Source organism: Sus scrofa, chromosome 9 (genome assembly GCF_054392235.1).
Source record: "Sus scrofa isolate SSC_HxYL_T2T_F1_AM1 chromosome 9, Sscrofa_HxYL_maternal_Yorkshire_Landrace_v2.0, whole genome shotgun sequence".
In the NCBI taxonomy this organism is placed as follows: Eukaryota; Metazoa; Chordata; class Mammalia; order Artiodactyla; family Suidae; genus Sus; species Sus scrofa.
The window spans coordinates 9,576,379-9,588,947 of record NC_139391.1 but is presented as its reverse complement, the minus strand read 5'-3'; the positions used below and the strand labels follow the sequence as shown (position 1 = coordinate 9,588,947).

At 56.5% G+C, this 12,569-nt stretch overlaps 1 protein-coding gene across 13 annotated transcripts in view; it reads left to right on the top strand.

Moving 5' to 3' along the window:
- The window catches only part of ARRB1 (arrestin beta 1), an 80,515-nt gene extending 68,268 nt beyond the window's left edge, over positions 1-12,247 (top strand). For 5 of the 13 annotated variants that reach the window (XM_003357198.5, XM_021062514.2, XM_013979141.3 and 2 more), the window contains exons 13-16: positions 63-86; positions 3,051-3,121; positions 4,242-4,293; positions 5,680-12,247. In XM_003357198.5, the coding sequence (XP_003357246.1) occupies positions 63-86; positions 3,051-3,121; positions 4,242-4,293; positions 5,680-5,791 (259 nt within the window). In that variant the 3' untranslated portion in view covers positions 5,792-12,247. Of the gene's footprint in view, positions 1-62; positions 87-3,050; positions 3,122-4,241; positions 4,294-4,443 lie in introns of all 13 variants that reach the window. The other 8 variants (XM_021062515.2, XM_084975257.1, XM_021062516.2 and 5 more) reach the window with 4 other exon arrangements.
- The last annotated feature ends 322 nt before the right edge of the window (positions 12,248-12,569 follow it).

The window sequence follows — 12,569 nt, the reverse complement described above, 5'->3', positions numbered from 1 at the left end:
CTGTTTTCTTCCTCTCTGAACTCTCTCCTGACCACCTCTCCCGCCTCCTCTGACCCACCCAGCCTGTTGGGAGATCTTGCATCCAGGTAAAGCCCCTCCCTTCAAATGGATCAACCCACCTTCCTGCAGGGCCCAGAGACCACTGGCCTGAGTGTCCAGAACCTCGGGCACTGGGTTGGGAGGACCCTTAGCGGTCACTTTCGATTGCCCGGCTCAGGCAACTAGGACCCTCTCCAAGGTGGGGGGCAGGGGAGGTGCTGTTTCTCCTTTAAAACCTCGACCTGCTCCCCCATCCCACCCAAGTGACAAGGCTCTTTGCAGAGAGCAAAGCTAGCTTCGTTGGGAGTTCCTTTCATGGCTCAGAGGTTAAGGAACCCAACTAGGATCCTTGAGGAGGTGGGTTTGATCCCTGGCCTGGCTCCGGGGGTTAAGGATCCAGCATTGCCATGAGCTGTGGTGTAGGTACAGACGCAGCTTGGATCCTGGGTGGCTGTGGCTGTGGTGTAGGCCAGCAGCTGCAGCTCCAATTCGATCCCTAGCCTGGGAATGTCCATATGCCGCAGGTGCATAAAAAGCAAAAAAAAAAAAAAAAAAAAAAGAGCTGGCTTCATTGCTCTGGGCAGTGGGCCCCGATCAGTCCCTTTTTTATTTATTTATTTATTTATTTATTTATTTATCTTTTTGCCTTTTCTAGGGCCACTCCTGCAGCATATGGAGGTTCCCAGGCTAGGGGTCGAATCAGAGCTGTAGCCGCCGCCGCCGGCCTGTGCCAGGGCCACAGCAATGTGGGATCCAAGCCGCATCTGCGACCTACACCACAGCTCATGGCAACACCGGATCCTTAACCCACTGAGCAAGGCCAAGGATCGACCCGAAACCTCATGGTTCCTAGTCAGGTTCGTTAACCACTGCGCCACGACGGGAACTCGGATCTCTTTTATGGAGTATTTTAGAGAAATGCAAGTCTCCTGGCTGTCAAACGCCTACACAACGAGAACTAAGCGCTGTGGCTCAGCAGGATCCCGAGGAGAGCCACTTTGTAGACACCACTTCCTTGGAAGGACCCAGCTGCATCCTCGTACCTTCCAAAAACGCCTGAGCCCCAGACCCAGTGGTTTAGCTTCTTCCTGTCACAAGATGCCAATATGACTCAGCCCAAGAACTCTCAGTCCATTTGGAGAGGTGAAATTAACTCAGTTCAGTTCGATTCAATATAATTCAGCAAAGACTTCCTGAACCCAATGTGACCTAGCCTTGTGCTAGGGGCCAAGGACTCAGAGAGGCATCAGACATACCCTCTGCCCTTAATTGCCCAGAACCTGGTGGAAGGTTGAGGTTCAGATTCTTCTATCCGTATCCTGGATGGCTTTAGAGAAGATTGGCCGTCTTAAGCTTCTACCAGCTTCCATTCTGATAGCTCACTTTTCCAAGTGAATCTGAAGACACAATCCCCTTTGGAAGCAAAAAGGAAGGTCTTTTACCTACATCACCTCTGGAAGTGGTTCTAGAAGGTAGACGTAGTTACAGCCCCATTTTTCCAAGTGAGTTCTGGGAGACTCAAAGATGTAAAGTGGGAGTTCCCGTCGTGACTCAGTGGTTACTGAATCCAACTAGGAACCATGAGGTTTCGGGTTCAATCCCTGGCCTCGCTCAGTGGGTTAAAGATCTGGCATTGCTGTGAGCTGTGGTGTAGGTGGAAGATGCGGCTTGGATCTGGCGTTGCTGTGGCTGTGGTGCAGGCCAGCAGCAACAGCTCCAATTAGACCCCTATCCTGGGAACCTCCATATGCCGCAGGTGTGGCCTTAGAAAGGCAAAAATAAATAAATAAATAAATAAAGTGCGTCTAAGCTCTTGCGGGGCTGGCGGAACAGGCTTTCTGTTTGCAGAAGCTGTGCCCGTAGCCACTCCATTCCCCTGTGCCCCGTTCTCCCCTTCACAGGACCCTGGCCGCAGGGTCTGTAAGAGGAGGCTTTGCCTGGAGGTGCTCACAGTTGACAGGGCTCCATAGGGTGACAGCACCCTGAATGGAGTGGAGGGGCTTTCAGGGCTGCTTTTGTCTGGAGTAGAAAGCGGGGTGGGGGATGGGGGAGGGGGAGCCACCTTCTCCGTTCTGACCCCTGTTATCACACGGTGCTTAAGGATGTGACATAGGGAGGCAGACTTCTCAGTCTGGCACTTTCCTTTTGTAGCTGTATGGCCTTGGACACGCTATGTGTTCTCCTTGGTCTCAGTTTCCCGGTCTGTACATTGGGTACAATAGCAGGGTTCTTGTGATGATTAAATGAGTGACTCTAGAAGATGCTCTGGCACAGAGTCAGCACCACGTGAATGTCTGCTCTTGTTACCCCTCCGCCCGTCAAGGACAAGAGGAGCGAGGCCTGGTGAGAAGCACCAGCTGGTGGCAGCACCTCTCCTGTCCTGCCCCCACCCCGTCGCTTCAAGGCTCTGTGCACAGTATACGCAGCCCTGTGGCCTGGGTCCCATCCAGGCTGAATTTGGTTAAACTGACCTCAGCAGTGCATCACCTTGACTGCAGGGGACTGGGGCTGCCCAAGCACTTTCGCAAGAGCCTCCTGCATAGGTTGGGAGATAGAACAGCGTGAGAGGGGGAGGAATCCAGCCAGGAAGTTGGGAAGCACAGCGTCAGGGATGCGGGGCTGGCTGTGGTCATCTGAGGCCAGCAGCCGCGCCCCCCCCCCCCCCCCCCGCACCTCTGGAGCCACCCAGTGACCCAGAGGCACACTACGCTGGGTCATCCTTTTCCCACCCCTAGGCCTCCACCCAGCTCGTGGGAATCCAGGGATCCTTCTCAGGAAAAGGGAAGTTCCCACTTCTTCTTGGAGCCAGCGGAAAAGGTCTCTCACTGCAACTCCCAGAGGGACCGATGCTCAGGGCATGGTGGAACCGGGGCTCGGGGCCAGATTTCCTGCCTCCTGGCCCAGAGCTACCTCCTCTGACTGTCAGACCCTTCCCAATCCTCCCTGACGGGACACTGAGTCCCACAGCCTGGGATTGGGCTTGAGGCTCAACGGGTCTGGGTCTCTTTCAGTGACGTGGCCGTGGAACTGCCTTTCACCCTAATGCACCCCAAGCCCAAAGAGGAACCCCCGCATCGGGAAGGTGAGCCGGGTCTGGGGGTCACTGGGATGAGGTTCCGGAGAGCTGCCCCCTTCTCCACCAGCTGCCTATGTCCCCATCACCCACCTCCCTCCGGGTCAGCCTTCAGCCCAGGGTCACCCCACTTCCCCACTCCAGGATCCCCACTTCAGGATGCTTTGTGAGGCTCATACTCCTACTCTCAGGAGACAGAGAGGTCTGGCTCCACTCGCCGTGGGCCGAGGGTGGTGGTGCGAGGGGCACTGGCCGTGCTTGGAGCCCTCCCTCGTCTCACATCCAGGCGTAGTGGAAGGGGCTGCATGGACTCCACAGTCCCTGGACACCATGCCCGTCATTTTTCCAAGTGATACCACATTGGTCATAGTTCATTAAGCCTATGACTATCTCAGTTGAAGGAGACAGTATGACATGTGTCATAAAGAAAGAAAAATGGTCTCACAATTAAACCATGAAATGCCGTTGATTGTAAAATATACCCCTATAGAGTTGCTGTCGTGGCTCAGCGGGTAATGAACCCAGACTAGGATCCATGAGGATGCGGGTTCGATCCCTGGCCTCGCTCAGTGGCTTAAGGATCCGGCATTGCCATGGTATAGGTCGTAGACGCTGCTTGGATCTGGCGTTGCTGTGGCTGTGGTGTAGGCCAGCAGCTATAGCTCCGATTCGACCCCTAGCCTGGGGCCCTCCATAGGCCACAAGTGCAGCCCTATGCTCTTATTAATAAAAAAACATATATATGTGTGCGTGTATATATATATATATCTCCCGAGGTTCAGAGATGTGAAGATGTGAATAAATGGTTGTGTTAGAGTCAGTGACAGTTTTCATGCAACAAATAAATCCAAGCCATGTTGGAGACAGGCCAAAAGGAGCAGGGTGCAGAGACTTTTCTGCCGCCCTGGGGTTGCTGCGAGCCTCTCTGGCCATCCCGGGACCCCCCTCCCTGCATTTAAGATGCCATGGGTTGGTTCTGAGACCAGGGGCCAGCCCCTCTTCTCCACTCCCCTTCTTCCTTTTCCCTTCCCACCTTGGCTTAGTTAGTTGTCCCAGGGTGGGGACTTGTGCTCTCTGCCCCTCGCCCACTCCCCACTAACCTGTGGGCGCCTGCCTGCCCTATGTTTAGTTCCAGAGAACGAGGCGCCAGTAGATACCAATCTCATAGAACTTGACACCAAGTAAGCCAACCTTGCCTGCAGACAAGGGGGTGGGTGGGCCTTGGGGGGGGTGGGTGGGGCTACAAGGTCATTTGCATTTATGCTAATTAACCCCGAGGAGCAGCTGGTCTAACCTCATCTGCTGAGAGCTGCCTCTGCTCGCCTCTTCAGCAACCCGCTTGCCTGCATGTGACTTGAAGGACCCTCGGTGCCTGTTCCTCTTCCTCCTGCCTTGCTGGGGTCTGTCTTCCTCCCTCGTCCTTGCACGTCCGTCAGTCCGTCCGTCCACCCATCCGTCCACAGCGCCTGCTCGGCTGTCACAGGGCTGGTTTGTGGCCCTGGGCTGGGACTCTGTCCTGCCTCGCCTGCACCCAGCCAGTGGACTGAGGCTGTGGGGTGGGGAAGGTTCTGGGGCTCTTGTTGCTTCTGACTCCGGAGGATCGATGTGGATTTCTCTGTGGTCAAAGGCTGTCGTGTGTCACCGGACAGTGGCCTGATGGGGAGGACCTGGGCGGACATCACGAACCACCGCCAGGGCCAAGCAGCTTTCTGGCTCCAGCTCCAAATCTCTGCATCCTTTGTCCCCCAGGAGATATTTGGGATGGGGAGTTTTAGGTCCCATGAGGAGACCCCATGCGGCGGGCTGAAGTCTGTGGGCAGGGGCCTTGGTTGGGCCTGTGCAGACATGCTTTATGGAAGAAGGAAATTCCTGGTTCTTAGAAGCAGTCCTTGGCCCTGAAGCCGCACTCAGGCACCCCCTTCCCACCCACCTTTCCTGTTCCTCCCTATTTGGACTTGCCATCCCCCTCCCCCAGATCCCGTCTCATCCAGGATCCCTCAGGGTAGAATGTGAGCTGGCTCGTCCCTGGAGACAGTGAGCCTTCGTAGTTTCCTCTTCCAAGTCAAGCCCACTTGTTCCTGCGCAGAAAACAAGAATGCTTCCTGAGGGGGAGTTCTTTGGGGGGGGGGGCAGTTTCTTGGGCCTGTTTTTGGGGGATTCAGAATATGCTGTGAAACTACTAGTGATCTGGCCGTTCATGAGGGAATAAGTGCCTCCTCTGGCCCTGGCCCAGCCACACTGTCCCCCGACCCTGCATTTGATGTGTCCTCTGACCCCAGTGCTTCAAGGATGCCTGTCCATACTTGTGAAAAGGGAGACAGCAAAATTTTAGTGTACCAGGGTCAATTTCCAGCAAACCCTTAGGCAAATTCGTGCCTCCTGCTGGTATTTCCACAGCTGGCTGGCTCCCCTGTCACTGACGGGCATCCAGCATGCCACCCTGGCCGGCCTCCCTGTCTGAGGCCAGCCTCGAGGCCCACCTGGTGGCACCGGTCCTCTGACCACTCTGGAGAAGCCCATTCTCCCCGCCATGCAAACATGCCCATTTTCCTTGTCTTTCCCACCAGTGATGACGACATTGTGTTTGAGGACTTTGCCCGCCAGAGACTGAAGGGCATGAAGGAAGACAAGGAGGAGGAGGAGGAGGGCACCGGCTCTCCGAGGCTCAACGACAGATAGACTGGGGCCGGCCGGCCCTCCCTCCGGGCGGCTCCAGGTCCACTGTCACGCACTAGGATGCTTGCTCGTCTTCTTCCTGTCCTGGTCCCCCCTCCCTTTTGTTCTTCCAGTTACTACCAGGGGCCCCCAGTGGTCTTCCAGGTCCCAGTGGTGAACCTCTGGCCTCAGGACTAGCCCACGTCACCTTGCCAACAGGGCCACATGAACCACCCTCACCCCTCTCGCTGCGGTCACCTCTCCACCCCTGCCCCCTTTTCCTGTTGATCCCCAGAAAGGCCAACAGGGCTCTGGCCTTGGAATTTGACTCGGGCTGGGGAGCAAAAAGGGGAGGGAGGGGCCCGAGGGCTCGGAGGGGTGGGACGGGGGCTGAAGACTCGTGGGAGGCCGTCCACTGTTCCCGGTGATTCACGCAGTTCTGGCAGCTAAAACATGACCGCGGTGAAGGCACCTCCTCTGGCTTCGAGGGCCAGACCTCCGGAGAGATCCTCCCCGCGGTTCTCTTGGCAAACACCTGTCCCTACTTTTCCTGTCCCTGCCCCCGTCCATCTGTGACTGACAGTGACATTGGTGAAGGTTTGTAGACCCCAGGAACGGAGCAAAGCAGTTGGACTGACTCTCTTACCAGCAGTTGCCTAGTCTAAGGCAGGTCGAATGAACCAGCCCCTGTCAGTATCATCAGGATGCCATCCCCTCGCTGCGTCGCATCTAATGTGTTTGCCCCGTTTATAAATGTGCACAGAGAAGGGGCGGAGGCGGGGGTCTTCAGAAGGCATCGAGCGTCCGAAGGGCGGCTCTGAGGGATGGGGGGCCAGGCCGGGGGGGTGACAGCCTGCCTGACTCCCTTCCTTCGTGGCCTTAGGCGGGGTCCGCGTTCCCTGGGGAAGCAAGGCTGGAGGGCCAGAGGGGCCGGGGCCACGGGTGTGCTCCTGCCCTTGCAGTTCTCAAGGGCTGGGCGGGCGGGCCCTGTCGGCTGGGAGAGGGCGCCAGAGACTGCTGTGCCCACAGTCAAAGGGGGTCCTTCCCTAGAAGGTGGCAGGAGCCATCGAGAGGCCCTCACCTAAGAGGAAGTGGGGGGTCAACAGCCGTGTTATGCTCCCTGACTAATGTTGGAAGCGAAGCAGGATGGGGCCTGGTTCGTACTGGGATGCGAGAACACGTAGGAATTTTTTTCTAAGAGGAAGGACTCCTTTGTTTCCCTAGGGAGTTGATGACCCCTAAGTCGTTCCCAGTGTTATGGGTACCCAGTACTCTTGGGACATGGGGCATTTCCAGGGCGACAGGGCGGGCAGTTGATGAGGCAGAAAGTGTTCAAAGGTATCTGCTCTTGTCTGGCCTTTGATTCTCATTTACTGTGTGACCTTGGGCAAGTTTCTTTCCCTCTCTGGGCCTCAGTTCTTCCCCTTGAAAACCAAGGGGTTTGACCAGGTGATCACAGAGGATCCTCCTCAGCTCTGCCTCCAAGAATTTGTGAACCTTGGAGCTTCTGGTCTGGTGGGTGGAGTCAGAGCCCTTGACTCTGTCCTGTCTACCACCGGCGAGGATTCATTGGCCCCAGAGGTGCAGGGCCGTGGAGAGGGCCTAGCGCCCCCACCTCCGCCTGCTCCAGGCCTGAGAAGGGCCCCTCTCGAGTCCCGCCCCCGCCACAGGGTGGGGGGCTTCCCTGTAGCTAGCATGAGCTGCTTGGCCCTGGGGGCCGGGTGTTACAGAAGGACAGAGCTTGTCTTTGCTGAGGCGTTGCAGGGGTGGGGTAGGGGGGCTTGTGATGGGCCCCCCAGTACTTCCCACTCCCTTTGGATGGCCTGAAGTTGACCTTATACCCAAGCAGATATATTGATTAGCAAGGGGCTCTCTTGCTCTGTTCAGTCCCTGTCCCATACTTGTGAAAAGGGAGACAGCAAAATTTTACTGTATAATTGGAATTTCGACCCTTCTCGGTCCAGCCCCTCCTGGGGTGGACTGTGCGACCATTTTCCATGGTGAAATTACCCAGTTCACATGCCTGGCACAGTGCCCTAGCCCTTGCCTTCAGGGATCTCATCAACCCTCAACCCTAGGGACACCTACCCCAGGTCAGAACCAAGTCAGCTCGGGGCAGTCGCAATCCTCCGGCCAGTTTTGGGGTCCCTGCTGAATCCAGCCCCTCCCAGAGCTTGCGGGGCCATTTGCCCCCCCGCCCCTGGCAGCTGCAGAGTTGATGAAGTGTGGGAATAACACATGGCCAGCATATGTTCTCCAAGGTTATCTTCTGGAACCTTGGGGGCTGGTATAAGACCCATTAGGATTTGGGGTGACTACAGATGGACCTCTTCCCTCATCACTAACCCAGTCACCCAAAAGCTTTGTCAGGCTGGTTTCTAGCCCTCCTTCCACCTCGAAAATCACACTCACCATTTTGGGTTTATCCCAGCGCTGAGCTGAAATTTCTCCAGCTGCAAGATGCACCACGGGCCCAGTGAGCATTTTTTTCTTTTTTCTTTTTGGGGCCGCACCCGCAGCATATGGAGGTTCCCAGGCTAGGGGTCTAATCAGAGCTATAGCTGCTGGCCTACGCCACAGCCACAGCAACGCAGGATCCAAGCCATGTCTGGAACCTATACCACAGCTCACGGCAACACCGGATCCTCAACCCACTGAGCGAGGCCAGGGATCGAACCTGCAACCTCATGGTTCCTAGTCGGATTCATTTCCGCTGCACCACAATGGGAACTCCATTGAGCGTTTTATTTACTCTTTGAGTCTAGGACTGCAGAAGGGCAGTGGTCAAGTTCATTTGAATCTGGCTTGACCATCCTTGGTTGATGACATCTCTGCTTGGTGCTGAGCCCTGGAGACATAGAGTTGGGTCAGTCGCAGCCCCTGTTGTCAGGAAGCTCATGAACAAGGGAAAGTTACAGAGAAAATAATGGTTTGAAGGCGGGGGGCGGGGGAGCCACTGCATTCAGGGCTCCACGGTTGCTTGCTGGTCCATGTCGCGCCTTGGTGTGAATTAGAAACGGTGCCCCTTCCAGGTGGATTCAACCCACCTTGGAATGCATAGCCCCTTCAAGTGGTCACAGGCTGGAGTTCAGCCCCCCTTGCCCCTGGGACGGGTGCCCTCCAGCTCAGCCATGTGCTACAGCCTGTTGGGACACTCAGGCGTCTTCCTGCGAGAAAAGGCCAGCTCATCTTTCCAAGCTTCGGGTTGGCTCAAGACCCTGCTGTCCCTGGGGCCCCCAAGCACGTCTGAGTCCTGCCCTGCAGTGGCCCTCTCCTCCCGGGGTCAGCCTCCCCGTGTGAGTCCTTGGAGTGAAACTGGGGTCGCCCCCCTGCCCCCCACTGGGCCCCAGGCACCGGCACAGTTCTGGCTTCTCTGTCCACACATTTGGGGCCTGTGCTGACCACACAGCTCCACACTGGGACTTTGTAGTGGGCCCCATGGGTGGCATGTGGATAGCAGTCGGGGCGGGAATAAGGAGCGTGGCCTGGGGTAAAAGTCTACAGGCCGAGGGCCAGCTGGACTTCCTCAGCCTTCCAACCAAGAGAAGAGTTCGGTTTCCATGAAGATAAGGACTGAATGCTTTGGCTGGACTCCACGGGCCTCCTCGGCCTCAGAGACCAAACCGGTGAGGGTGAGCTCGCCTGGGGTCTTGGTTCAGCTGGGGGAGTTGTGGACATGCTGGCCCCACAAGGTACAGTGAAGAGCACACGTCCCTGGAAGCCCACGTCCGCTCCGTCCTGGCTGCCACCACCCAGCTGAGTGACCTTGAGCAACTCATTCAACCTTGGGGGCTCAGTTTCTCTAACTGTGAAATGGGACAGTAATCGCTTTCCTGCCCGACTTAAGGAAGCCGTGAGGACCAAAGAGAGTGAAAGTCCGTGGAGATGAGAATGTCAGCCCTGGAAGCTGCAAACGGCTGCACAGGTCATGGCCCTGCCACCGTGGGCATGTAGCCCAGGGTCACACAGGAAGTCCGCTGTGGGCTGAGTCCTCCTCGCATCTGGCCTTGTCCCTTCCTCCCTTCTCACTTAGGCAGAGGTCAGTCAGGATGAGCGGTGGCCAGTGTGGCTTTGGTGTCCCAGCTGAAAGGGAAATTCTGATATTAGTCAGGAACCCCGTGCCACCAGGCAGTGGCCCCAGCTACCAAGACAGAGGGACAAGGAGGAATAGTGCCAGTGGTGGGGTATATCTTTGCATCAGAGGCCAGGAAGCCGAGGCTCTGATCCCAGGTTAGAAAGAGCCTCCGGTGCTCGCCCAGGGGGACCGAACCCCCCACGTCCCCATTGGAGAACCCCAAGGGTGAGGTGGAACAGAAATGGCCTGCCTGTCCCTTCAAAGTCGAAGCCCCTTCAACCAGAGCTGCCAGTCACTTCTTGGTGACACTTGGGAGAGCTTTGGGCCCAGGGGAAACCCAGCCTCTTCCTCTGAGAGCTGAGCCCCAGGTGACCTGTCCCCAGTGGCATCAGCGATCCCCAAAGGCAGCTTCCCTCCTGCTTGCCACTGAGGGCTGCCTGTTCTCCACCCGTCCAGGCGCAACGCACGAACTCTCAGAGTCTCACACACACAGGACTAGTCTGATGTTTTTAAAGTCAACAAGGACCAAAACCGACTCCCTCCACCCTCATGCCTAAGCCTGCCGTGGGCCTGGTATTCTGCTGTCCTGGCCCAGGCAGCTCCATCACTTCTGTCCTTCCTCCAGGACTGAGATGTTCTAGCTGTGGGGCAGGGTCCCACCTCTACTGCTCCCCTGCAGGCTCACAGCACAGCGGCATCAAAGGGAGGCCCGTTCAAGGGGGAGCATCCTCCCCCGCTTTCTCCCAACTCTTCAAAAGGGAAGTCAAAGCACAGGTCCCCGGGACCCATGATCCCTAGACCCTGACACACTGGTTTTCAAACCAGGTGCTGCAGAACCCCTGGTGTTCCACAGAGCTTTGTCAGGGGCCGCTATGTGGGAAGATGGGGGTGGGGGCAAAGGCTAGGTCTCCAGGCCTCCCCCATTCCCGTTTCCACTGGAACAACTCCGCTTTTATCTGTCTTGCCTGTAGAGGTTTCACCTTGAAACTTTCTTTTGAAGACAAATGTCAAACCACCATTCTGAGGTTTGATCTCAGACCAGCAAGCACAGGTTCTATTCTTGCTTTGTACGTGGGAATGGCTGTCGCATTCCAATACAAAGTATCTTTGTTTTGGAACTTGGGTCTCAGACCCAGACACAAGCATTTGCTTACACACACACACACACAAACACATACACACGCATTTGATGGTTTTGTAACCCATCTCCCCGAAACTCTGGCCTGGGGTTGATTTGGGCAGGGGCCCCGGTGCTGCGAGGAGGGGTCTTGGCCCTGAAATTGGCCCAGGCAGCATGGGGGACTGTGGAGGAAGCCAAGAGGCCTGACCCCCACCCTAGGACCTGTGTCTGTGCCCTGGCGGGACACCCCACTTCCCTGGCCCAGGCCTATGAGATGACAGGAGCCGTGTGATGGGAAGAGAAACTAGAGTTAGGTTCCTCTCGAGGTCCATGCAGCTGGGGGAAAGTCCAGGTTTCATAAAAGAAATGCCGAGGGAGGACTTTACAACAAAAGTCCCTCTTAGGACGGCAGGATTCCTCCAGAGACCCCATAAGCAGCACCTTTCTGTCCAGCAATTCTAATAGGGTTCCGTTTCTACATTCCTGATCAACCGAGTGTGTGGGCAACAGGCAGGTCCCCCAGGAGAGGCTAGTGTCTGTCTGTAGTCCTCTGACTGCTCTTCCTCCTGGCTGGCTCTCGGGCCAGGTCCCTCACCAGGACTGAGAGGTGGGCCCTTTGGGGAGACCTGGACCAGCCCTTGGCATAGAATCCTGCTCAGCCCCCACCCAGGGCATTCCAGGTGAAAATGCTAGACTCAGGGCACAGCAGCCCACGTGGCTTGGGAGGAGGCGTCCCGGTGCTGTCTTATGTTCAGTCCCAGTGCACCCCGGGGAATCGGACCTGTTTCCCCTTGTGCAAGATGGGGGTAGTGCCAGGCTCTGCCCATCCGACAGGAATTACGACAAGGGTCATAGGAGAGGTAGATGGGAAGTGGGGCTCACAGGCTCTGGGTGCGGTCATGGCCTGCACTGCAGAGCCACAGGGCACTCGGGGGGTGAGTGAAGGATGCACTTCCTGGGGCATCTCTGCTCAGTGTTCACGTCTGATGCTGCGGCAGGTGGCTGCCTCTGCCTTTTCAGTGGGAGCTGGCGCTTAGCCTGGCACTGGGTGTGGATCCTGGGTGCGGGGAGTGACAGGTGGCTGAAACTGGTCTCCAGGTCTGTGGCTCTTCTGTTAAGCGATACTTTGGTGACACCCTTATTCCTGGGCCACCTGCCAGGTTTATCTCTTGTACCTGTGGCATTCCTTATTATGTCAGATAACTTATTACCGTTTATTCAATTCTAACAGGACAAATGAACAAAAGAACCATACATAGGAGACCATTAAAGGTCTTTTGTGACAGATGCCGGCTGTGCTTTTATTTCTGTCTCGTAAAGCCCATAGCAGGATATACAGCAGCAAATGCTGTTCCTGATGCCCTGGACTGGCAGATGGGGCCCGTGGCTGGGTCAGGTGTTGGCCCCAACTCCAGCCTGATTCGTCACCCCCCTTCTCCTCCCCTCACTGCCACTTACCAACGTTAGGGCCCGGGGAAGTTGCCAAACCTCTGATCCCTCCCAGACATCACTGGATCCCATGACCCCTGGTTTGCTCCTGGAGAGATGCCATCCCATCTTCTCTTTGGCACTACCGACCACTTCAGCTGGAATCCTGCCCCAGTCTC